The sequence below is a fragment of the Plecotus auritus genome (assembly GCF_963455305.1).
Source record: "Plecotus auritus genome assembly, chromosome: 12".
Lineage (NCBI taxonomy): Eukaryota > Metazoa > Chordata > Mammalia > Chiroptera > Vespertilionidae > Plecotus > Plecotus auritus.
Genome location: NC_137778.1, coordinates 18,208,633 through 18,236,000, shown reverse-complemented (window position 1 = coordinate 18,236,000; position 27,368 = coordinate 18,208,633). Strand labels below are relative to the sequence as shown.

The 27,368-nt window shown below is 37.1% G+C and overlaps 1 protein-coding gene across 2 annotated transcripts in view; it reads left to right on the top strand.

The window, feature by feature from the left end:
* Positions 1–22,856, top strand: part of SWT1 (SWT1 RNA endoribonuclease homolog) — a 61,998-nt gene extending 39,142 nt beyond the window's left edge. Inside the window, exons 17-19 of one of the 2 annotated variants that reach the window (XM_080649081.1) lie at positions 8,593–8,659; positions 11,982–12,046; positions 21,906–22,856. In XM_080649081.1, the coding sequence (XP_080505207.1) occupies positions 8,593–8,659; positions 11,982–12,046; positions 21,906–22,035 (262 nt within the window). In that variant the 3' untranslated portion in view covers positions 22,036–22,856. Of the gene's footprint in view, positions 1–8,592; positions 8,660–11,981; positions 12,047–12,486; positions 12,556–21,905 lie in introns of those variants that run through there. The other variant, XM_080649082.1, reaches the window with a different exon arrangement.
* The last annotated feature ends 4,512 nt before the right edge of the window (positions 22,857–27,368 follow it).

The following is a 27,368-nucleotide window of genomic DNA, read 5'->3' as shown; positions in this document are numbered from 1 at the left end:
ATATACTGATATAACCATACATGATTTCTGGGAAAAGGAATCCTATAATCACAGCAGCTTTTTAGATTCACTGATGATTTAGCTGCTTCAGAGAATGTGATGTTTGCATTGGAGAGAATATTTTACTAACTTAATACTGTAAATTCCCTGCTATTAAGTCTTATTTTAAGAAATGCTAAAACCAGCAAACACATTTTTAGTGAAGCAGATGGGATAAATGACTGAGTAAATCAGTGGGGTAAAGCATCAGTAAAATAAATGAAACTGGGGGAAAATCAATTAAAGGTGCTAAAGAAGGGCTATTATAATAATTTAACTGAAACAGTAAGTATGTAGTAAATATGTTGGATAAAGCCAGATGATCAGTTCTAATTCCATCCTACAGAGTAGTTGTACAAAGGGTATAGAATATATCCTAGACTTTAGGATTATTCTTATCTATTTGTGCCTCTAAAGTACTTTTAACACCGTGGCAGGCCAGTCATCTGCTCCTAGTGAGAAGTGATGCAATCAGTATCCTCAAGATTGTTTTTCAATAATATAAAAGATTAAGTCCAACTCAGAACAGTGCTGTCTGTCCCAGATCATGCTGTATATTGGTGTTTCTCTGTTAGAATATGTAGATCTAAGAAACCACTCTAGGTATTTATAAAATTTAATATACACTTTACATACTTTTAAAAAATATATATTTATTTATTGATTTCAGAGAGGATGGGAGAGGGAGAGAGATAGAAACATCAATAATGAGAGAGAGCCCTGACTGGTTTGGCTCAGTGGATGGAGCGTCGGCCTGCGGACTGAGAGGTCCCAGGTTCGATTCCAGTCAAGGGCATGTACCTTGGTTGCAGGCATATCCCCAGTAGGAGGTGTGCAGGAGGCAGCTGGTCGATGTTTCTCTCTCATTGATGTTTCTAATTCTCTATCCCTCTCCCTTCCTCTCTGTAAAAAATCAATAAAATATATTTTTAAAAAAAATAATGAGAGAGAATTATTGATGGGCTGCCTCCTGTATGCCCTCTACTGGGGTTGAGCCTGCAACCCGGGCATGTGCCCTTGGCTAGAATCGAACCCAGGACTCTTCAATCTGCTGGCCAATGCTCTACCAGGGATCCTCAAACTTTTTAAACTGGGGGCCAGTTCACTGTCCCTCAGACCGTTGGAGGGCCGGACTATAATTAAAAAAAAACAAACTATGAACAAATTCCTATGTGCACTGTGGACCCGGGACGAGTCGGCTGCTAAGCAGGACAGGCAGCGGCACCCGGCAGGCCGGATAAATGTCCTCGGCGGGCCGCATGTGGCCCTCGGGCCGTAGTTTGAGGACGCCTGCGTCTATCCACTGAGCCAAACCTAGGGCTACACTTTACATACTTCATTTCAGTGCTGTTGGAAGGACTGGAGGAGCAAAAAGAAGAGGGTTTTCAATGCATTTTGAAACTTTCTGTGTCTTGGTGTCCTCTATACCAGCGGTCACCAACCTTTCGGACCTCACGGATCACCAGTGGTCCACAGACCACCGGTTGGTGACCGCTGCTCTATACTATAGAGCACAATTCATGATTACTATAATTATTTTTAAAAGTCAACAGTTTCTCCAGATTGCTTGGAAATAGTTGTAAACAATTAAGAGAAGTGGATGTGATCCTGTAAAATACTTTGTGTGTAGAATTAGAGGCATCTTTCAGTGTGTTCCATGAAATTAAGCTGTAATAACTATTCTTCCTTTATATAGTTAAGCTCAGGGCCTAATTAGTACAAGGAACCATCTGTCCTCAAAACAAAGAAAATTCAGCTTATTTTCAGTACCATTAATTAGGAATTAACTTTTTTCCCTAAATGTGTAAATTTTCAGAGAAGTTGCAGAGGTATAACTTATTATAACCTGGGCCAACATATTTTTCATACCCATACATTTTCAACTTTTTATTGAAAGTGATTTTAAATAGAATTTCATGTTTAGAAATTTAATTGTCAATTCTTCAACAGATATTTCTGTGACAGAATGACCTATTTGGAAAGGGACCATTGTTTATACACCTACCAGTATTCCTTACAGATTTCTACACTTCCTCAGGTCTATGTCTTACCTGGGCTCTGGGTGACTGGTTCATGCTGCCACTATCATAACTGTTTATCACCAACAGAGGTACTGACCTGTCTTCCTTCTACATGCTGACATATGGAAAACATTCTCTCTAAGCTATAGTAGGACTTGATAGAAAGAACCTTCACTAAAAACCTAATGAAGCCCGGCTGGTGTGGCTCAGTTGGTTGAGCATCATCCCATGTACACAAGAAGTCACTGGTTCGATACCTGGTCAGGGCACATGCGAAGTTTGTAGGCTCGATTCCCAGTAGGGGGTGTGCAGGAGGCAGCCTATCGATATTTTTCTCTCATCGATGTTTTTATCTTTCCCTCTCCCTGTCTCTCTCTATAAACTTCTTTACAATATATTTTATTGATTTTTTACAGAGAGGAAGGGAGAAGGATAGAGATGTGCCTGCAACCAAGGTACATGACCTTGACCAGAATCGAACCTGGGACCCTTCAGTCCACAGGCCGATGCTCTATCCACTGAGCCAAACCGGTTAGGGCTCTATAAAATTTTTTAAAGAATTTTCTATAGCAGTAATTCTTTTTTATTTTTATTTTATATATTTTATTGATTTCAGAGAGGAAGGGAAAGGGAGAGATATAAACATCAATGATGAGAGAGAATCATTGATTGGCTGCCTCCTGCATGCCTCCTACTGGGGATTGAGCCACAACCTGGGCATGTGCCCTTGACCGGAATCGAACCTGGAACTTTTAGGTCAGCATGCCAATCTGGGACCCTTCAGTCTGCAAGTCGATGCTCTATCCACTCAGCCAAATCGGCTAGGACTATATCTATTTTTAAAAGCTAATGAATACATGACTAAGTAAAGTCAGGGAGAGGGAACATACAATCTACTGTGGACAGAAGGAGGAATGTCCATGTTACATTGTAAGAAAAACATGCAAGATGAGAGATCTTGTGTAGCCATCTTGGAAAATACAATCTAACATAGTCTGCTCTCTGACCAAGGCAATTTACACCCCTTCTACTAGCAAAATATACTCATACCCTCTTCTCAAGACTCCAGTCTTATCCCATTGTGACATTAGCTTAAAGTCTAGGACCTCATCACTTAAATCTGGGCTGGGTATGGTTGAGCCAGAGGGTCCTTAGGCATGGCTCCTGTAGGTACAGCTCCTTGAGTACCATTGCTCTCTATCTTAACTGCCGTGAACTAGACACAAATTAGTCCCCTGCCCAACTCCCAACACACAATATCAAGACAGACGTAAGATAACTACTGTGCACCTTCACATTAAAAAGGGGGAAAATAAGAGGCACAGGGGATCTCAAGTAAATCTGAAATCCAGTCAGGCACATGTTGCCACTTCCTTGATTAGGGCTCAGTCCTGCTGCCTGGGAATCATTTACAGCTGCTCTTGGCCGCTCGCTGGGTTCTTAATTTTGGCCTTGACTTTTACCGTAAAAAAGCAAACTGCAGCGAAGGAACATTCTCAGCCTGTCCTTTCCCGTGAAAGGTAGGAAGAGTCCAAAGACCTCTTTCCATTTCATATTATCTCTATCCTGTTTAGTTCAAGTGGTGGTACTTTTACCAGAACATTCCATGAAAAAACTCTCTTGTATCAATCTTATTGGGATTCACTCCATTAGACAAAAATCACAACCACAACTTTCTTTGAAATAAACCCTTCTCTGCCTTGGGTTCCCTGTGCAACTGGTATGGGCAATACCCTTAACATTTTTGGAAGTCTTGTTTAATGGAGAGATTTGTGAGGCAGGCTCTTAAGCCCCTTAAAGGGCCTTTGGTGTTTCTGAAAAATTCTCCAAGGCACCTTCTTAGATCTTTCTGAGGACTCAACAAAAAGTTCTACAGTAATGCTATTATTATCTTTACCTTACAACCATGTTTTCCTGTTATACCTGTTGAAGGTAAATATTGAATAGTACTTAAAGTTCTAACCTAAAAGAAATGTAATTGTTACTTCAAGAACTTTTGGTATACTTAATGCTTTGGCAACAAGTTTTCTAGGCTTATCCCTAGATGTATTCCATCACCACCACAACCCTGTATGCTCTCCATTTGTGATCTCATCTACTCCAATCTCTTTATGAATATTACTGTACTTTCAATCTTACCTCTCTTCTTGGTTCAGTTGTGAATTTTCAGCTCATACTCTGCTTAAACGAAACTCATTATTTCAACTGGTATCACCTGATTCCTTTCTGTTTTCTTCCTCTATTTTTTTAAGGCACAGGGTTCTCTGTGTCCATTAGATCAAATTCTTGCTGATTTTTGTCTGTCTGACCAGTTCTGTGATTGATGCTAATATTTCCAGTTGTATTTGTGAGCTTTGCAATTTCTTTGTAGTGCAGTCAACATCTGCTTTATATATTTTGAGGTTATGGTATATCTTCCTGGTGAATTGGTTCTCTTTACTGCTAATAGTACTTTTTGCCTCCAAGATTATTTTGTAATATGTTAATACTGATAGATGAGCTTTTTTGTGTCCTTTTTTGTTATTTTTTCCCTTTATCTTCAACTTTACAGGTCATTATTTTTTTACATGACATAAAGCTAGATTTCTCCTCATTTCACTGGTGAGAAGCTGAGGTGCAGAAAAGTAGGTAACTTGATCAAAGTCACATAACTAATTCAGGGTGTTAAAAGGAGTGTCAGACTTTGAGTAAGTGTTCAATAAGACATTATGTGTTATTGTTGATGCTGTTACAAAAGAAACCAAAGTACATTCAGATCAGACTTGGTTTGTAAGTGGTCTGTGAGCTTCAGATTAAATCCTACTTCAGATACCTATTCCCCAATTCTGATTTCAAAATTCTAAAGTGAAATTTCAACGATAATAAACAACTTGAAGATAGGCAACCGTGTCCTTTAATTTTCTTTTATATTCTGTAGCTCTTAGAATAATATACATTTGAAAAATAGTATGCATTTGATACATATTGTTATGAATTTTTCTTGAAAGGACAAATGTAGATATATTTATAAACAAAAAATAGCCATTTACTGAAAAGTATTTTATTTCCTCTAAGGGCTAATTCTTTCATTTTGTTATTCTTTTTCAAAATTGCCATCAAAGGGTAATTTTAGGACTTTCATTCAAAGAGTCTTTTGTCTTCATACTGGTATAAGAAAAAAAAACAATGAGAAAGGCTGACCTCTCAAGAATTTTGTGTGGGGAATTACTAAGGCATAAAAGTCCATAAACCATTTCTCTCCATTTTATTTTCTATGTATTTCCAATAAGCTGTACTTCTAGTTAGTAAAAGTTGGCAACTTTTTTAAATACCAGGCCAAATTCCATTCTCCCAAACTCAGCGTTCATAAAACATAATGAAGTTGAAGTTCAGCCCTAAATTGAGTGTATTTTAATGAAGGTTGTCTAGTCTGTTTGTGGCCCAGTTTACCTCAAAACATTCTTTGAAGATAACAAGTTTTGTAGTCAATGCTATAGTGCATATTTTATTTCTAAGAAATAATATGTATTGATTTATTTTGATTGTAACAGTAATATATATATATATATATATATATATATATATATATATATATGAATGATGTTGACATACTAATAAACCTTTCTTCATTAGAATATAATTCTGTGCTGTTTTATCAAGTAATCAAGTGTTTACATTTGGAGAAAATAACATCTTTCTTACAAACTTCAAATTCTGGTATTTCATCACAGAAATAACTTGTAAACTAGTTTGTTAAAAGTAGCAATTAAAAAGTGGGAAGAAAAGACTCAAATAGAGAAGAATGCAATATTCTTCCTTCATTATCTTCCTGTGCTGGGTCAGGATTTTTTCTTTCCTGGGCTTTTTAGAACTATGATGCTTTGGTCTACTCTGAGTCTTTGTTTTTTTGTTCACTGTTGTTTCCAAGGGCCTGGAATAGTTCTTGACTCATAGTAGGCCTCAAATATTGGTTGAATGAGAGAATAAAGAGGGTCTTGTTCTTATCTGGGCATTTTTAGTGTGCATCTAGCTTTTTCACTTACCACATACATTGTGAGGGTCAGCCCTTATCCACTAGAGTTTGCCTCATCTGCTAGACTCTGTATGCTATTATCACAATGATGCTTTTGTGATGGTGAGAGGAAAGATCTTATAGACTAAGAAAACAGTATAGTCCAAAAATGCAACTCTGGAGAGACAGAAAATAGATTAGTGGTTGCCTGGAGCTAGGATTGAAGGTGAGAAAAAAGAATGACTGCAGATGGGCAAGAGGGACCTTTTGTGGGTGAAGGAAATGTTCTAAAATTGGATTGTGGTGATTGCTGTACAGTTCGGTAAATGTATTAAAATCAGTGAATTTTATGGTTTGTAAGCTGTACCTCAGTTAAACTGTTTAGAATACAAAGCCAGATTGGGAGCTTAAAATTTCTAGAATTATTTGCTATTTGGAAAACTAGGATGATGTAATTCTTTTATTTCTTACTTTGAATATGACTCGTTGTGATAGATAAATAACTGATTTTCCCAAAACCAGTTTTTTGTAAAGCATTTCAGGACAGAAAAATGTTTATTTTATTCACTAGTACTTTCTATTGTGCTTATTAGCTTGGAATTTATAAGACTTCTAATAAAACATCTCGTTTCATCTCATTTTCTTACCCTGTTTTTAGATATTTCCAAAGCTACAAAAATGACTAAGTGTAAATTATCTAATTTGCTGATAGTTTGTTTACACTAAGTTACAGGGTTAAAACACACTATTTCTATCTTTCTAAAAGATTGGTTTAACTTATCTAACTAACTTTGTTTTCATTTTTTAAAAGCAAATTATTTATGGACCCTCCCAATGTGTTATAATTATCCTCTGTCTTTTTTTTTTTTTTTCCACTTACGAGAGTATTTGTATTTTAAAATTACTTGTTGAGAGAAAAAGGTTTTCTATGAAATGGTATTCTTATTTAGATTTTTGTATATTCTTAAAGATATTCTGTATATGTCTCATCCAAGGGAGTATAGCCCCTTTAAAAACTCAACTGTGTCCTGAAAAATTTATGAAAGCTCTTCCACAGTCTAAAAAAGGCCAAGTAGATTAAAGATATAATAAGGTTATTAGGTCAGTTAACTCCAACGATATCAACAATAACTCTGACAATATCAAGCATTGGCAAGGGTAAAAGGACCTAGAGACAATATTTTTTCTTTTTTACTTTTTATATGAGTTTATTTAAGCCAAACTGACCACGTATGCTGAGAGCCAGATCTCAAAGAGATGTTGTAATTAAGGCACTCAGAATTTAAGAATTAGTTGAGGTGGCTTGATTTCTCTTTAGTTAGATCTTTATGCACTTACTCTGTAGCTTGAAACTATTAGATGATGATAATAGTTGTTATTACTGTTATAATTGATATATAGTGTTTGCTGAATACCAGACACTGTTATAAAGGCTTTCCCTATAGTCATTTAATTCTCACAATAACCCTATGAAATATGGACTATTACCATATCTTTTAACAGATAAGAAAAATAACTCACATAGAACTTGCCCAAGTTCACACAGCTCAACAGACCCAGGCAGGCATGCTACTAACCACTACACCATAATGAAAGGACTGCTTTCCTTTTTTTCTTTTTAAGAAAAATTCATATTAAAAATTAAAAAATACTTAGTATAAGAAAATGAGAATTAATACTTTATTGCTAGAAGGAGAAATAAGTTATTCTACTTTATTTTAACTTTTTCCTTGTTTCCATTTATTTTGTGTTTTTATGTTATTTATATATTTATATTTTTGTTATTTTTATGAATCAGTGTTAGCAATGGTCTGATTACTAATGCTTTTTCATATAATGCTAGGCTGATAGTTCAGACAGTTTTATTTGAATTTAGTCACAAAATCTGCCCTAGCCAGTTTGGCTCAGTGGATGGAGTGTCGGCCCATGGACTGAAGGGTCCAGGGTTCGTTTCTGGTCAAGAGCAGTCGGGGTGCTTGCAGGTGGCAACCAATCAATGTGTCTTTCTCAAACATCGATGTTTCTCCTCCTCCCTTCCACTCTCTTTAAAAATCTAGAGAAAAATATTCTCAGGTGAGGATTAATAAAAATAAAAACACAAAATATTTTATTAGTATATGTGTCTGACAGTTTAATTAGTTGTCTGTTGGATAGGTAGAACATTTCTCTGGGAAATCTTTAAGCTTTATCTGCAGCTTTAAATGATAGGGAGTACAAACGCACTTCACATTTCTATATACCTTTTGAGAAATCTGTATTGTGTGAACTGTTATTTCACAGAATACTTCTGGTTATTGATTAATTGATGATACAAATACCAATATAAATAAGCAAAAATATTTTAATCCTCTGTTGAATTAAACTCATAGTTTTATAATTTGTAACTGATAAAAACTAGAATAGGTTGTAAACATTCTAAAAGATTACTATACAACAAGTTATCCCTTATAGTATGGATATATTTTGAGGAAAAGTTCAGGTATTGTATTTTTCTTTAACCATTCATTCCCCTTCCTGTTTTTATTATATTTTATTTTTCAGGATTTTGGCTCCCAACAGTAATTATCAAGATATTGAGACCCTCTATAACTTCCTAATCAAACATGAGGTATGAACAATACTTTAAAATGTTTATCACATTTCCACCATAAATGAATTTTAATATAAATTAACATGGTAGAGTTCTAAAACGTAATGGTATTTAAAATAATTGATATTTACTTTAAATTGTTGAGTGCCACAGAAGGTTTCCAGTGACATGGTTTGTTTTTTTATTCTCTAAATAAAAACATACAGTAGAACCCTATAATAATATTAGAGGCCCAGTGCACAAATTCATGCACAGGTGGGGTCCCTTGGCCTGGCCGGCTCTCAGGGCCAATCGGGGCCGTCTAGCCCAGTCCCGGGCCGATGTGGGCCAGCCAGCCCTGTCACTCATCCTTGCTGGTCCAGGGGTAGAATACTGTTGATCTTCAGTTTCTGTTAGCCTAACACTCTTTGCACATGTTCCATATATGCTTGCTTTCCAAGTGCATGTGTCTTTAATTTTTAAAATGTGCGACTTGTAGGAATATGACATATATTCAGGTCTCACATTTGTTTATGGAGTCAAACTTCTTTAAATCGATTTCTTCACTTTTATTCCCAAGTAGCTCTTTATTTAGCCATTTGTATGAATTATCTGACTTGAAGAACCTAGTGACTAAGTGTACAATGTTGGTTCTGCCATCTATTACCTGAATGCTCTTTGAAGAATTATTTGATTCTCTTTGTCTCAGTTTCTTCATCTGTAAAATGGGAATAACATCAGTATGTAAATTATAATATTTTTTAAGACTAAATAACTTAATATACCTATGTAAAGTGCTCCAAACAGTACCACTGAGTAAGTGTTTGGTTTTACAGCATTTATGTGTGCTTTTTAAACAATCAGCCTAATACTGCATAACCATACTATGTGATTAGGATGATTTCTTCATTTGACATGATTCATATCATTATTTCATGATATTTTCTAAATTTCAAATTGAGTCATTAATTCTAACTATAAAAGTATATTTGTGGAAATAATATGATAATTTTAAAATCACATCCTGGAAAAATGTGGGACATAGGTTTTTTTAGTGCTTCCTGTTACTGAAGTATTGGGAGAAAATACCTAACATTAGTTATAAGAATATGTGGAAGTGATTTCCAGATTTTTAAAATAATTTCTCTTAGCAGAACTTCCTTTCCTATATCAATTACTGCATTGGAAACATTTGTTTCATAAACAGTGATAGCACCATCTAAAGTTTTAAGATGTTTGGCTTTGATACTTAATCTTTGCCCTTTGTTCTTGAGTTTTTAAGCATTAATAATATAGCCATGTCAATATTTGGCATTCATTGTAAATAGTACAAGAATTTAATAACACCAATTCCACAATCCACAATATTTCATAATTCTTATAAGGTTTACTGACAAAGGCATCTTTGAACTATTTGTTCCCTGGAAATTAAAATTGTATACTTGAGCATAACAATGGTATTTAACAGTGTAATTTAAAATGTCCCAATGTGAATGATTAAAAATATCTTGAATCAAATTAATGAATATGATGAAACAAGATATTTCAGGCTAGAATCTGTGATATAGGTGATGAATTTGTATTTCAGTTTTCCTTTTAGTAGTAAATTAACTGTCTCTTTTTGTAAGTCACCTATGACCTGGAACCCTTGTACCCTAGCTGTATTCTGGGAAGTGTCCAAATGTCTGTGGATGATCACTTTTAAAACTAAAGCATCATCTAGAATAGATACTCATTTTTCTAAAAATACACTAAAGGCTTAAGGACCTATTTTTTATTCATATTATACAAGGTTCAAAAATCTTAGCTGATTTTTCTCAATAATTGGTAGAAAGTAGGTGATTCCCTTCATTCTCTGATCAGACACCAAGGTTCTGGTATGTTGAGGTAATAGTGAAAATAGTGAAGGCCCTACGACTAGAGAAGAACATGTAAAGAAGGTGGAATTGGACTGGTTAGTAGTTTAAGTACATATTTTAAGACATTTTTAGAAGATATTTTTAAAAATTGTAAAGTACCTAAGAAGTTAATTATGATAAATTATATACCAATTTAATACATTCATTATAAATATATTAAATATTATATAATTAAATAACAAATTTTAAGCAAAATTTTAGGATTGTATACATTTAAAATGTTATATTTAAAAACTGTGTATTTTTAACTTTCAGTGAATGAAACATTTTCTACACAAATATGGTGAATTTTTTATGAAAATACTGAGGAAGCTCATGGAACTTTTGCAAATAAGCAATACCCTTAATTCTATAGAAGATTCTCATGATATATGAGTCTTTAAAGTAGTGTTAATGGATGCATACCAGCTAATATAAATAAATTGAATAGGAGGTAGTCTCATTTAGTTTCCCTTTCACTAATTCAGAAGTTCTTAAAATTTAGGTACTGTGCTATTTGTTGAGTTATCTGGTAAAGGGAGTTTTCCCCTACAAATTTCTAGATTCTTCCCTACACATAAGTAAAATATAATCTAAATCAGTAGCGAAACCTCAAGAAATACAGAATTGCTTCTGTGTGTACTACAAGTGCCACCACTAGCTTGTGTATGATAAAGGACTTTTAGTATTGTATATTATGTCTGGATTATAATACATAGTTATGAAGTTAAACACATCAGTTTACCTATTTAGACCTCCATAGTCTGAAAAATGCATTTCTTTAGAAAATATCTGTAAATCACACTTTTTCCTAAACAGATAGATGTTTCCACATAGTTTATAACCTTTGTATTTAAATGAAAGTGAAGGTTATTTAGTAATAACTTTTGAAAGGGTCAGCATAGTATTCAAATGTTGTTAGAGTTGAATACTTGACTTTTTCTCTCAGCTTGAATTATTTCTAATGTTCAGGATATAAACAAGATGTGGCTGTTTCTGCTTATATAGTCTACCACAAATCCACTCAGCCCTTTAAGTTTTTAGTATTTTAAATTTTATTTTTTTTATAAGATACTTACTTTTCCTAGAAAATAAATACTGAAAATAAGAAGTATTTTAACAGGTCAGGCTAACTGAAGCATGAATTGGTTTCATGGAGTACATTTTTTTTTCCATTTGATCTACAAAGTAATTGTTTGTTGAGATTTTTTTACTAAACCCAGGGCCATCTCACTACCAGTCCTATGAACTGATTAGGTTGAAACGGTAGGACTAATATTTTTACACATAGTTCAGTGTTAGCATTATGGTCACTAAACTTCTGATTCTTAGTGTTCTGTCCTTCTTATGCAAGAACTAGAAACTTGACGTTCTGCTTTCTCAGAATATGGGCCACTCTGTGTTGTTACTATTTGTTTGATTTAATATGCATTTTTAAATAACTATATCTTGGTTCTTTTCAGGTAAATAAAAGTGTCAAATTTACTGCCCAGGAACTTTATGATTGTGTTTCACATACTGAGTATCGGTAAGTCATATCTATACATAGATATACCAGTGATGAAGAGTTTTTTTTGTTTGCTTTTTTATGGTTCACTACACTATGATTTTTTACCTTTATTAGTATAAAAATATTTCATACATACAAAAAGGCTCTGTGTGTATGTCTGTGTGTGTGTGGGGGGGGCGTTTAGCAGGTATAAGATTTAAAATAATTCTCAAACTTTTGGCCTCAAGACTCCTTTATATTTTAAAGTTATTGAAGTCCTGGCTGGGTAGCTCATGTGGTTAGAGTGTTGTCCCAATGTGCACAAGGTTGTGGGCTTGATCCCAGGTCAGGGTACATACAAGAATCAACCAGTGAATTCATAAATAGGTGGAACAACAAATTGATGTCTATTTGTCTCTCTCTGTCTCCTTATCCCTTTCCTCTCCCTCCTCCTCTCCTTCCTACCTCCCTCTCTCAAGCCCCATCCTTCTATTCCTTCCACCCCCCCTCTGTAAAATCAATAAATAAAAAATAAGTTATTAAAGAGCTTTTGTTTATGTGGGTCATATTTATCTGTATTTACTGTATTAGAAATTAGAATTGATAAATTTAAAATATTTATTTAAAAATAACAGTAGTTAATGAATTACATGTTAAGATCAGTAACATAGAATTATGAGAAGAATTTTTCCCAAACCAAAAATGTTACTGACGAGAAAGGCATTGTACATTTTTGAAAATCTCTGAATGTCTGGTTTAATAGAAGAAAGCTGGGTTCTCATAGCTGTTGCATTTATTCTGTTTCTATAATCACATCATGTGTCACTGGGAAACGACTGTGTACTCTTGCAAGAGTGAGATTGCAAAAGGCAAATCATGTCTCAGTCTTGTGAGGAAATAGCTTTGGCCTCTTTGACATCTCAGACCCTATGAAAGAGGCTGGCATTCCCCAGACCATGTTTTGAAGAACAACAGGTATAAAGAATACTCGGTTGACAAAATAGACCTTTGCCCAGTCCTATTTGTATCCTCCCTTCCATCCTCTCCTTAGTGATTTTGTGTTTATAATTCCCAACCTTATCTTTATGTTTTTACATTAAAAATGTGGGGCCTGGCCAGTGTTGCTTAGTGGTTGAGCGTCGACCTATGAACCAGGAGGTCATGGTTCGATTCCTGTCAGGGCACTGCAGGGTTGCAGTGTGGGGCATGCAGGAGGCAGCCAATTAGTGATTCTTTCATCATTGATGTTTCTCTCGCTCTCCCTCTCTCTTCCTCTCTGAAATCAATAAAAACCTATTTTAAAAAATTTTAAGTGTTCCTAGTTTTTTAAAAAAGGGATTAAATTAGCAGTATCACACACTATATATTCTTTAAACAAATAACTTGGTTTCTAGCATTCATATGTAACAAGAAAGGACTAGTATAAATCTGATTCTTGTATACACAGGGTATATGTTTGAATCTCTCCATCCCTGGGCCCAGACAAACAAATCCGGAGGAGCAAAAACACATTTAACCTAAATCTTTCACTGTCACCCTTATTCTTTGTAAGTCAACATTGAGATTCACCATGTTGAGGCATGGAGCACAGTTAGTTCTATTACAACATGACAGGTGCGTTCCTAATATCACCCATGCTCTATGCAAAATCATGCATTAAAAACCTTGGGGTGCATAAGAAAAAATGGGGCTGGAGCACATCTCTCAAAGACGTAAGGACACATTGAAAAATCAAAATGGTATCCCAGATTTACGCTTGTTAGTGGTTAGGAAATATATAAATGCTATAGTAGATTTAACACTTTACCTTGTAAAAGAGCTCAAATTGCTTATAGAAGTGGTTTTTGGAAGACTGCAGTTCATCGGTTAGTGTGATGTGCTGGGGAAGAATTGGACGTAAAGTCACAGCACTAAGTGTGAATGGATGTAGCCCTTAACACACAGGAAGCTGAAGTAGCTGTACATGTTTGAGGTGTGTGCATGAGTGTGTTTTGTCTGTTCCTAAGCTGCTTGGGTCAGCTGGGTGCAGTTTTCTCTGTTCATCTAGCATCTCTCACTACTGAAATTGTGCATAGAACAATTACTAGTATGTGTTCAAATTGCTTTTTACTATATAAGTGGTGTTGGAACAAATATGTGCATTTGGAACAAGTGTTGGAGCTGAACTGACTGCATTTTTTATTTTCATTGCTATGTAATATGCCACTGCAACACTAAATCATTGTTTATTTGCTACTTATAATGTGCAGATGTGGTTACAAAATTTTATGTGCAGGCTCAGGGACTAAGTTAACTATCAAGGTGCTTCTGTTAAAAACTTTTAATTGATAAATTTGATGGTCAAGATGCGAGGACAAATGTCATTAAGCAGCACAGCTATGAACGTTCACTCATTAGATTCAAATAAGTTTTCCAAGAAAATCTGAAGGCAGTGGGCATGCATGATGTTGTAACTGGGGGAGAGATTGGGTGGTTTTTTTTACTGTAATCTTCAGACTATGTTATTTATAGATCTTTACAGCCAATTTACATTTAAATGTATACATGAGATTTGTGTTAGAATATAACGTCTATGAACCTTAGCCATATTTTTGAAGGTGTAGAAACCCCACTGTAGGTAACTTAGAGGGCAGAGTCCCTTGCAGAATGGTTCCATCAGATCTCTAAAATTAGTTTAACTTTCCCGTACTGTTGGAATAGTTGGGAGGTTTTTTGGAGGGGGTGGGAGGAGGTAGGGAGGGTACAGGGATCAAAATTGAATGTTCAAAGTTCTAATTTGTTTTCTTTCCACTTATAGTACCAAGGATTTGAACTATGATATTAATAAGCTCCCTCTTATACCCAAAAAGATGATTTTGAAATCAAATATACCTAATATCTTGAATGCATTGAAAGATATAGCCTTTAGATTTATCACTCTGCTGTTGTTTTGAAATTATTTGCACTATCTGTCTCCCATATTAGCCTCTGGGATAGTCCACAGCTCAGTTTTCAAATAAGCTGCCAAAAGAGACAGTGGTTCATATTAGACATGGGGCCAAATGAATAGATAGTCGGTGGCAAAGTTTTCCTGTGGCTCAGAGATGAAAATAGATGAGTGATTTAGCTTGCATATATAGCTGGCCACCTTTGAGAATATTAAGAAGAGCAATTATTTAAAATCTCTGAATTTCCTGTTCTTCGCTTTTTAATATAAAGTGTTAGTTGTGAGGAAGGAGACTGTTGACATGCCCAACATCATATTTATTGCAATAGGGATGTAATTAAGTAGCTGAAGAAGATAAAACTTTTTTTAGGTTCTGATAAACAAGGAATTGAGGTTTCAGATTGACAGTAGCTTTGATCCAAAGTTGAATTCCATGGCACTGGAAAACCTCCGTGTTCACTGTCTATAAACCAGTTAACTTTTCTGTCTTCTGTAGTTTCTGTCTTCTGTAGACTCTTTGATGTAGCTTTTGCTCTTGCCAGTAATATGTCTGTGCGCTTTTTACCCTGAGCATATGAGGAGTTTGCTCAGAAAATCCAGGATGGCCTGGCTGATGTGGCTCAGTGGTTGATTATTGACCTATGAACCAAGAGATCACGGTTCGATTCCTGGTCAGGACACATGCCCAGATTGCGGACTCAATCCCCAGTAGGAGGTGTGCAGGAGGCAGCTGATCAGTGATTCTCTCTCATCATTGATGTTTCTATCTCTCCCTCTCCTGTTCTCTCTGAAATCTATCTATCTAAAGAAAATCCAGGATGGTAAATTAATGAGATTATAAAACAGGTTACCAAGTATATGTCTTGTGTAGTGTCTTATATGTATGAGAAATAAGTTAGGAGCAGGTTTCAGTCACTTTGTTGGCCCTGTAAGTTCTTGACAGACTGTCCTGGCATGTTTGTGAGACAAGTTCCTAAGGTCATTTTTTTTTTCTAGATAAAATGCAAGCTAGTTTGTGACATTAGCCTCATAAAACACCTGGCATGTCCAAACAATTTACTGCCTAAGATGGCTTGTATATCAGAAGCTTTCTTTTGCTGTCAAGTGCTTTCAGGAATGATTGCTTTCCTACTCCAGGAACCAGGTCCCTGGTAGTGACTTCAAGCTTACATTCAAACTGTGGTTGTCTTAACTGTGGGTCCAGGACCTGAGTGTCGGCATCTCCTTGGAACTTGCAAGAAATGCCAACTCTGAGGCTCCATCCCAGACCTCTTGGATCAGAAACTCTAGGGGTGGAGCTCAGCCATCTGTGTGACAGTCCATCCAGGGCATGGTCAAGTTTGAGAACCCCTGTGTTAAATTAATGACCTGGTCTGTCCAGGAAGCCTCAGACAGAAAAAGCCTTAGAAAAAAATAATCTAGAATTCAAATTTAGACCTTTGATGTTTCTGTCATTTTAATTTTTTTTAAATATATTTTATTGATTTTTTACAGAGAGGAAGGGAGAGGGAGGGAGAGTTAGAAACATCGATGAGAGAGAAACATCAATCAGCTGCCTCCTGCACACCCCACACCGGTGAGGGGATGTGCCCGCAACCAAGGTACATGCCCTTGACCGGAATCAAACCTGGGACCCTTGAGTCCGCAGGCCAACGCTCTATCCACTGAGCCAAACCGGTTAGGGCTGATGTTTCTGTCTTAATTAGAAAAGGATTACATTATATTTGTATCTATAGATGCAATAATACTTTGTAGTACATTTGACTATATTATTTGTAAAAGAAGATAATACAAAAGTATATACTTTTTTCTTTTTTTAATTGAGGTAATATTCAGGTAACAAAATTAACAACCACTTTAAAGTGTATAATTCATTGTCATTGAGAGCATTCATTCAGTTGTGCAGCTGTCACCTCTGTCTAGTTCCAAGACATTTCCATCAACCCAGTAGGACATTCCATATCCATTAAGTAGTCATTCTCTGTTCTCCCCTCCTGGCCCCAAACCCTGGCAACCACTAAGCTGCTTTCTTTCTCTATGGATTTATTCATTCTGGTGTTTCTTGTAAGTTGAATCATACAACATATGACCCTTTGTGTCTGGTTTTGTTCACTTAGCATGGTATTTCCAAGATGCATCTCATTGTAGCATACACTGAGTGGCCAGATTATTATGATCTCTGAACACATAATAATCTGACTACGCAGTGTGTGTGTGTGTGTGTGTGTGTGTGTGTGTGTGTGTGTGTATCACACACACACGCTAGAGGCCCGGTGCACGAAATTCATGCACGGGCTGGGGGGGGTCCCTCAGCCCAGCCTGCATCCTCTCCAATCTGGGACCCCTGGAGGGATGTCTGACTGCCCGTTTTAGCCCGATCCCGGTGGGATAGGGCCTAAACGGGCAGTCGGACATCCCTCTCACAATCCAGGACTGCTGGCTCCCAACTGCTCACCTTGCCTGCCTTCCTGATTGCCCCTAACCGCTTCTGCCTGCCAGCCTGATCACCCCCTAACCACTCCCCTGCCAGCCTGATTGATGCCTAACTGATCCCCTGCCAGCCTGTTTTCCCCTAACTGCCCTCCCCTGCAGGCTTGGTCACCCCTAACTGCCCTCCCCTGCAGGCTTGGTCACCCCTAACTGCCCTCCCCTGCAGGCTTGATTGCCCCCAACTGTCCTCCCTTGTAGGCCTGGTCCCTCCCGACTGCCCTCCCTTGCTGGCCATCTTGTGGTGGCCATCTTGTGTCCACATGGGGACAGGATCTTTGACCACATGGGGGCAGCCATCTTGTGTGTTGGAGTGATGGTCAATCTGCATATTACTCTTTTATTAGATAGGATAGAGACTTAGTGCACAGGAAGGGGCCGGCTGGTTTGCCCTGAAGGGTGTCCTAGATCGGGTGGGGGTTCCCTTGGGGCATGGGGCAGCCTGGGCGAGGGGCTTGTGGTGGTTTGCAGGCTGGCCACGCCCCCTGGTGACCCAAGCAGAGGCCCTGGTATCTGGGATTTATTTATCTTCTACAATTGAAACTTTGTAGCCTGGAGTGGAGCCAAGCCTTCTGCTTGCTTTGTGGTGGCAGCCATTTCTGTTGGGATTTATGTATCTTCTATAATTGAAACTTTGTAGCCTTGAGTGGAGGCCTAGGCTGGCAAGGGTGTGTGGAAAGCTTGGCTTCCTCCATTGCCGGGGAAACCCAAGCCTCCCTCCTGCTCTCTGTGGCCGTAGGCCATCTTGGTTGGGTTTATTTGCATATTCTCTCCTGATTGGCTGGTGGGCGTGGCTTGTGGGTGTAGCAGAGCGATGGTTAATTTGCATATTACTCTTTTATTAGATAGGATATATATATACATATATATGTTCGAGGCCCGGTGCATGAATTCGTGCATGGGTGGGGTCTGGCTAGGGGGAGGGGACATGGGTGGTTGGCTGGCCTGCCTGCTAGTCGAACTCCTGGTCAAGGGGACAGTTTGCATATTAGCCTTTTATTATATAGGATATACACTGAGTGGCCAGATTATTATGCATTCAGAGATCATAATAATCTGGCCACTCAGTGTATATCAGCACTTCATTCCTTTTAAAGGCTGAATAATATTCCATTGTATGTATATACCACATTTTGTTTATCCATTCATCTGTTGTTGGACATTTGGGTTGTTTCCAGTTTGGAGCTAGTGTGAATAGTGTTGCCTTTGAATTCTTTCAGTTCTTTATAATTTGAGGAGGTTGTATACCTATGAGTAGAAGTCCTAGGTCAGATGGTAATTTTGTGTTTAACTTTTGAGGAACTTCCTGTTTTCAAAGCAGCTGCACTATTTTACCTTCCCACCAGCAGTATACAAGGGTTCTAATTTCTCAGCATCCTCATCAACATTTATTTTCCATTTTTTTTTATTATAGCTATTCTAAAGAATTTGGAGCTTTATCTCATTGTGAACTAATGATGTTGAACATCTTTTTATAAGCTTGTTGGCCATTTGTTTGTCTTTGGGGAAATATCTATTCAAGCCCTTTGCCCATTGTTAATTGAGTTGTTTTTCTTTCTGTTGTTGAGTTGTAAGAATTCCTTATGAGGAATCTGGCTCCAGGCCAGAATCTTAGGTGTGATCTTTTAGACCGGACCATTGACAGTTATGTGGCTTTTATCTGGCGGGCTCCATTGGGGAAAGCTGCCTTCTCCATACCAGATTCCGTACACAGCCAATGAACTGCAGCCTTCTCGAGAGGACTGCAGGCAATGCTCAGGCCTCCTACCCCTGGGCATGCTCACATGCCTACTTGCATTCCAAGTCCTGGCAACTTCATTTGGAGGCCTCCTTTGGGGGGCTTTGGCTGAGGCATCTCTGCTGAGACCTCTTTTTAGAGACCTTGGCCATAGTATTTTTCTCCACACAATGCTTTTCTGCTCCTAGCTCTTCTCCTTTGCTGTGCTCTGAATATTTATGTACCCCCCAAAATTTATATGTTAAAATCCTATTGCCCAAGATGATGATCATACAAGGTGGGCTCTTTGGGAGATGATTAGGTCATGACGGTGGAGCCCTCATAAGTGGGAATAATGCTCTTATAAAAGAGGGCTCTCAGCAGAATGTAGCTATGCTGGCACCTTGATCTTGGACATTTCAGCCTCTGCAACTGTGAGAAATAAATTTGTGGTTTAGTGCCCACCCAGTCTACGTTATTTTGTTATGACAGGCTGAAAGGACTAAGACACCCTTAGCCATTTGCGTCAATGAGGAGGCAGGACTTTAGTTAGGGGCTCCTCAATAGTGAGATACTGCACCCTCTCTGCACTGCATATTGTCAGACCCTTACCTGGCGTCATTCTGTGGGGAAAATGGAGCATTAGGGAGCTGACACCTTTCATTTGGCCCCTTGCAGTCGCAGTAAATGAATCAAGTCCTGATTGTTACTTTCGGTTTGGCTTGTTGACTGTCAACCACCTTGGCACCTGGCAGCGTGACATATATGTTCTGGATATTAGACCCTTATGAGATATATTCATTTGCAAGTTTTTATTTTTTTGAGAGATTTCTGTTTAATCATATTTTATGTTATACTTTACCCCAAAATAACATTGCCAGATAAGAAATCAGACAATATCAAAGACATAAAAGAAAACAAGAATCTTTGAACTAAACCATGCAAAGTTGTGTAAATGTCAACCCGAACAGGTGCTCAGGGCAGAGCACCAGGTGGTAGAAGGGGAAAAAAATTGCAGTCACCTCATCAGAATTGAGTTTATCAAAAGTGCTCCTGGATTATTTGCATTTTTGCCTTAAAATGTGAACTGTTTATACTGTCGCAAAGGGACAAAACAATTTTTGCTGGGCAGTTCATATAAATTCTTGCATTTTTACTTTTTACTTAATTTTTTTAAAATTTTTCAATTACAGTTGAAAAAGCTTTAATTTTGATAACATCCAATTTGTGTATTTTTTCTTTTGTTGCTTTGGTTTTTGGTGTCATATCTAAGAATTCATTGCCAAGGCTAAGGTTATGAATATTTACCCCAAATATTTTTCTAAGAATTTTATAGTTTTAGCTTTAACAGGCCATTAATCCATTTTGAATTAATTTTTGTATAAGGTACAGGTCCAACTTCATTCCTTTGACATGTGGATATCAAGTTGTCCTAGCACTGTTTGTTGAAGAAACTATTCTTTTCACATTGAATGGCCTTGGCACCCTTGTTGAAAATCAATTGACCATGTATATCAGGGTTAACTTCTTGACTTCCAATTCAGTTCCATTGGTCTATATGTCTGTCTTTATGCCAGTACCACACTGTTTTGATTGAAGTTGCTTTGGGTCAACTTTTCAAAATTGGAAAGTGTGAGTCCTCTAACATTTTTCTTTTTCAAAATTTGGCTATTTGGGGTCCTTTAAATTCTATGTGAATCATAGGATCAGCTTTCCCATTCCTGCAAAAATGATGGTTGGAATTTTGATAGGGATTGTGTTAAGTGTGTAGATTGTTTGGGGAGTATTATCATTGTATTAAGTTTTCCAATGTAGAAACATGGGATGCCACTAATTTAGGTCTTTAATTTCCTTTGGCAATATTTTGTAGTTTTTAGTGTACAAATCTGTGCTTCTTTGCTTAAGTGTATTCCTAAGTAGAGGGAGCTAGTGATCTTTGGCAACACTGTGGAGATTGCTGAGATTAATCTTAGTACCAAGGAAGTAGTAATTGTCATTTACGCAATAAAAGTAACTGCCTTTTCTTGAACACCTAATGTGTCAGATGCTGTACTAGATGGTGTGTATTCTTTGTGAACTTATGTAGGCAATCTCTAGATTTAAATAGGTTTCAATGGGATCTGGACTCCAGGCACTTGAGAGTCCAAGTAGGCTTCATCTTGGGTCAATTGTCTGTAGGCATGGCGTATACTAGGCATTACTCTGCTTCCACCTCCAGTGTCGAATAATAAATATTCATTTAACTGCTAGATAACTTATTTCAGCAATTTTAAGAGTGGAAGCCCTGTCAGCGTCCTGTCCCTTCTCTAGTGTCTGTTCCTAGCAGGAGGAGCATTCTCAAGAATCTTGTAGTCTACCTGTCTTTAACTCTCAAACTGAACCACACAAAGATATGTGCGCTACCTCCCCACCCCCCAGCCTTGCTTACCACTCAGATTAGAACATATTAACATCGGCCCAACCTCTGGGAGAGGTCCTTCAGAAACCATACAAAGGACTTTTTTTAAGCATCCAACTTCGCTTGTTGATAGCAGGTCTGCCAATTCCCAGAATTCCGGGATCAAGATCTTCATGTTGATTGAGAACTATTCTACTAAGTGCTTATCCTCCCATGTTTTGTCTGTGCAAAGAAACTGTAACTCTCAGTATTTTTTTCTCTCAAATATCAAATAATGTATTTCAAATCTCAGTGTTATCCTGTTGTATGAAGTTTTTTCATTTACCTGACCAGCTCTCGTGCAGTGATTTAACATTTCTTTATTCCCCAGGGAAAAGTTAACTATCGGATGCCGCCAGCTGGTTGAGATGGAGTATGCCATGCAGCAGTGCAATGCATCTGTATATATGGAGGCCAAGAACAGGGGGTGGAGTGAAGACATGCTCAATGATAGGACCTAATCTGGTAACTCGAAAGGATTGCATTTGTCCTCAAGAACAACAGAGTAGCTTTCAACCTTTTCGGCCAAACTCCAGAGACTTGTAAGAAATCTCATTTGTATAAAAAGGTGATTGCTTATTACTGACAGTCTCATTGAGGTTCTCTAAAAAGCCTAATGCATCCGTTGTGGGATAAACTGTGAACTCAACTCTTCTGACGTTGACAATACTTTCTACCTCCACTCCTGATACTGAGCCAGAATGTTTAAGGAAAGGAGAGCTGCTTTTTTAGTCACCTAAGGGCAGGAGCCATTGTGGCCCCTGAGAAAGGCACAGCATTAGCGTCTCCCTCAACCCTGAATATATGGTTACATGATCAGGGACACTTCCAAACTCCAAGAAAGAATTAGGACATGACCATGCTCACCATACTCCACAAATGAAATCTTAACCCTGGACTGTTTTATGATTAGCGTCTTCCATGTAGACCTGGTGAATGTAATGCACATCCCTTTCACTTCCCCAAGATACTGAAAATAGAATCGTCACTTCTGCTCCAACTTGCAATAGCAGCCTTTCTTCTGCCCTAAGCTTGTCACTTTCCGGTGCATTTCGAGTGAGGAGCAGGGAGACCCCAATGCAGTTTCCCCTTACATGTGAAGCAGTATGAATTAATGGGATTAGGTGGCAGTACCAAATGTTTAATTGACTTATTTACTTATACTGCACGTTGGAAGTCCTTGTGTTTTTTTTGGAGTATATTATGCTTTTGTTAGTGCATTAGATGAAATCTAATTTGGTATTCTATTATAAATGCTTATTTTTAAAAGTAATAAATTATTTTCACTAATAATTTTCATTTTACTTCCAAATTGTATTTCTGAATGTGTGTAAGGTGTGATTATAAAGAGAACCTACTTAGGATGCTCACTAGTAGTCTGTGCAGGACCCACTGAGCTTTGTTTGCACCCAAAGTACTGGGGCTCACAGTGCTGTCCGCTTTGCACCAGGGGGAAGAAACCCTCTGCTGTCCCCTTTCTTTTTCTTCCCCAGGAGCCAAAACATCCCTTCCTGTGGACCAAATGAATTTTTTCCAGGTCCTAATCCGTCAGCTGCTTTTGGTTATTACTCTTGGGTTTCAGCTCATCTTTGTTCCCTCTCTTTCCATCCTTTTATTTATTTATTTTTTAATTTCTTTATTGATTAAGGTATTACATATGTGTCCTTATTCCCCCATTATATGTTAAGCATTTCTTTTCACTCCTATTAACTGCTACTTTCTATTTCACTCTTATTTATGTGCATTTTATCTTAGTCTTGTCTTTTACTTTGTGCATTAATTAGTTCAACGTTAAATTTTATTGATTTGAGAAGGTGTTTTCTTCTAATGTTAGGTTTTGGGTTTTTTTTTTTTTTTTGTCTTTTTATTTTTAGAAACATTCTTTTAAACTTTTTTAGTCTTTGTTTCTTTGCAATGTCAGGTTTTTCCCCCTCTCTCTCCCTTGTTCTTGTTGCCTTCTTTTCTAATTTTTAATTTTATTACACTAAGTCTAGTAATTGTCTGTCACTGTGCACTCTTATCACAGTATTATTGACTATTCCCCTTCACCTTGTGAGTCATTCCCCATTTTTCTCCCCGCTGGCAACCATCAGTGGGATCTATTTCTATGAGTCTGTTTTTGTTTGGTTTGTTCATTAGTTGTTGTTGTTGTTTTTTAGATTCCATATATACAAGTGAAACCTTACAGTATTTTCTTTCTCTGACTTATTTTACTTGGCATAATATCCTCTAGGTCCATCCATGTTGTTGCAAATGACAAGATTTCATTCTTTTTTATTTCTGAGTAATATTCCATTTGTTTATTTTTGCTTTTGTTTCCCTTGCTTGAGGAACATATACATAAAGAAATTAGAGAGGCTGATGTCAGTTTACTACCTGTGTTAGCTTCTAGGAGCTTAATGGACTCAGGTCTTACTTTGAGTCTTTAATACAGTTTTAGTTTTTGTATATGGTGTAAAAAAATGGTCCAGTTCCTTTTTTTCTTTTGCATCTATCTGTCCAGTTTTCCCAGCACTTTTTGAAGAGGCTGTTGTTTCTTCATTGTATATTCTTACCTCCTTTGTCATAGATTAATTGACCATATAAGCAAGTTTATTTCTGGGCTGTTCTGCTCCACTGATCTAAGTGTCTTTTTGTCCCAGTACCATGCTGTTTTGATTACTGTGGTTTTGTTGTAGTCCAGTGGTTCTCAACCTTTCTGATGCCGCGACCCTTTAATACAGTTCCTCATGTTGTGATGACCCCCAACCATAAAATTATTTTCTTCGCGACCCACAGGTTGAGAACCCCTGCTGTAGAGCCTAAGACCATCGGAAAACACAGATATTTACATTACAATTCGTAACAGTAGCAAAATTACAGTTATAAAGCAGCAACGAAAATAATTTTATGGTCTGAAATCAGGGATTGTGGTACCTCCAACTTTGTTCTTGTTTAACGTTGTTTTGGTTGCCCAGCCAGTGTTGCTTAGTTATTGAGCATCGACCTATGAACCAGGTCACAGTTCAATTCCAGGTCAGGACACAGGCCTGGGTTGTGGGCTCATCCCCAGTGGGGGTCGTGCAAGTCAGCCCCGATTGATGCTCCCATCTCACTCTCTCTCCCGCTTCCTCAATAAAAATATATAGTTAAAAAAAATTGTTTTGGCTATTTCAGGTCTTTTGTGATTCTATAGCCATTTTAGAATTATTTTAGTTCTGAGAATGCCATTCGTATTTTGATAAAGATTGCATTGAATCTTCAAGGTTGCTTTCAGACATTTATTTTGATGAAGAATTATCAGATCTTTATTTTTTTTTCTTTGAAAAACCTTTTTTTCTTCTTTTTTTCTCTTTTTCTCTTTATTTTTAACAAAGCAACTTACTTGGTTGCTTTTGAATTATCAGATCTTTAGAAGAGCAACTTCAGGTTTTAAAATCTCTATTCTTTAATTTGTATGGCTACTATATTTTGAGCAGAAGCCATCATATGCATGCCATGAACCAAAGTGGACTGATGGGGAAAGTCACACCAGGGTAAGGGCTGCCTGCTTTATGCCCTTGGCTATGCTGTAGTGAGGAGCTGGGGATAACTTCATGAGAAGCATCCATGAGGATTATTCTATCAAAGTTCCTGGCACCACTTTGCACTAGACTTTTCCAGAATGCTATATAGACCTGTTTGAGGCTGCCTTTTCATTTAGCATCCTTCTGCAATCCATCCATGTGTTATTAGTACTTCAATTCTTTTTATTTCCGAGTAGTATCCTATTGTATGAATGGAATTCATTCACTTAGTTGGAAGAATATTTCAGTTTTAGTTGGCAGTTGTGAATCAAGCTGCTATATTCACACAGGTTTCTGTGTGAACATGGTTTCCTTGCACTTGGATAAATACCTAGGAATGGGATTACTGTCATAGGGTATTTCTCTAAGAAACAGCCAAACTGTTTTCCAAAGTGACCTTACATTTTCTGATTTGTCCAATAATACGAGTTCCAGTTACTCTGCATCCTAACCAGAATTTGGTATTATTCAGTTTTAATGTGACATTTTGCTTTTTATATTTTCCTAATGATTTATAATAGTAAGCATAATTTCATGTTCTTATTGGAACCCATTTATCTTCTTTGAAGTGTCAACTCAAATCTTTTGCCCATTTAAAAATTGTTTTGAGAGTTCTGGATTCAAATCCTTTATCAGGTTTGTTTTGTTTTTTTCAAGCCTGTGCCTTTCAAGACTTGATACCACTTTTGGTTTAGAAAACACTAGCTTAATGTAGAAGAAGATGGATCTTTTCATGACTTGCAAGTAGCCTTTGATAGATGCCTTCTAATTAATATAGCAACCCCATTCTTAAATTGCTGGATATTTCACAAGTTTCATTTTCATTCAAGTTTGGTATCCTGTGTTGTTTTCTTCAAAAGGCTAAAATTTTATCACTCCCTTAGCCACCTGTTCAAATGTATGTCCTTTTTAGATTCTCCTGTTATCACAAGATACCAACCTTGTACATACCCAGTTTGATAATTGAGCTTTTGCTTCTCATTCTTAACCTCCAATAAGTGATTAAGCTACTAATAGTGAAGTTTAAATGTTTTGTTGGCCATGTGCTATTAAGTTCAAGAATCTGTGACATGCATGCGTATATCCCTCTCTATAAACTCTGCTTGTTGATCAATGTATCACTTTAAGAGTCTTCAGAAAGGATTTATTATGAAGGATATTGGTGCTTCACATTTTTTTAACCTACTTAACGTTCTTTGATTTTCAGAGTAAATTTGATATGTAAATGTGTAAGTTTAAGGTACAGTATTATGTTGATATTTATATATTGTAATGATTGCTGTGTAGTTATATTTATCACATTGCATAATTTATATTATCTATATTTGTTATACTGTACATTAGATCTTTATGGCTTATTTAACTTCTTGTTGCCAAATTTGTATGCTCAAACATAACATCACTCTTACTCCACTCCTCCGCAACCTCCTGTTAATCACCATTTTACTGGTTTCTACAAGTTAAACTTTTTTAGATTCCACATGTAAGTGCTATCATACAACGTTTGTCTTTCTCTGACCTGTCTTGCTTAACATAATGTGCTCAAGGTCCATCCATGTTGTAGCAAATGGAAGGATATCCTTTCTCATGATTTATTTAACAAGTCTCCTGTTTATGGGACCAAATTTGTGGCTTGGCCTTATTATTTAAGATTCATATGTTGGTGTTTCCTTGCTTTTTGTTCTCTTTTACACCCAGTTAATTTACCTTGTATCTTATGTCTCAGTAAAAAGACTCTTCAAATCCTTTTCTGGAACAGTAAGGATAAATGCCTGACACTATAGTTTTCTGTGACTGACAAATAAATGCCTGACACTATAGTTTTCTGTGACTCATACGTTTCTTTTTTTAAAATATATTTTTATTGATTTCAGAGAGGGAGAGAGAAACATCAATGATGAGAGAGAATCAATGATCGGCTGCCCCCAGCACGCCCCTTACTGGGGACCGAGCCTGCAACCTGGGCATGTGCCCTGACCAGGAATCGAACTGTGACCTCCTGGTTCATAGGTCAACGCTCAACCACTGAGCCACCCTGGCTGGGCTGTGACTCATAGTTTTCTAAAGGTAACTCTGGAGTTGCAAAAATATCCTAAATTGTACTTCCTCTTTTGCGTACTTCAACTTTAAGAATTCTGAGGCCCAGAGAGATTATAGGTATTAAGCAAGGATTCTAGCACTATATCATGTTCCCAAACCCAGGGACTTCTCCTCAAAAATGATTATGTAAGAAATTCTAAAACATGTTG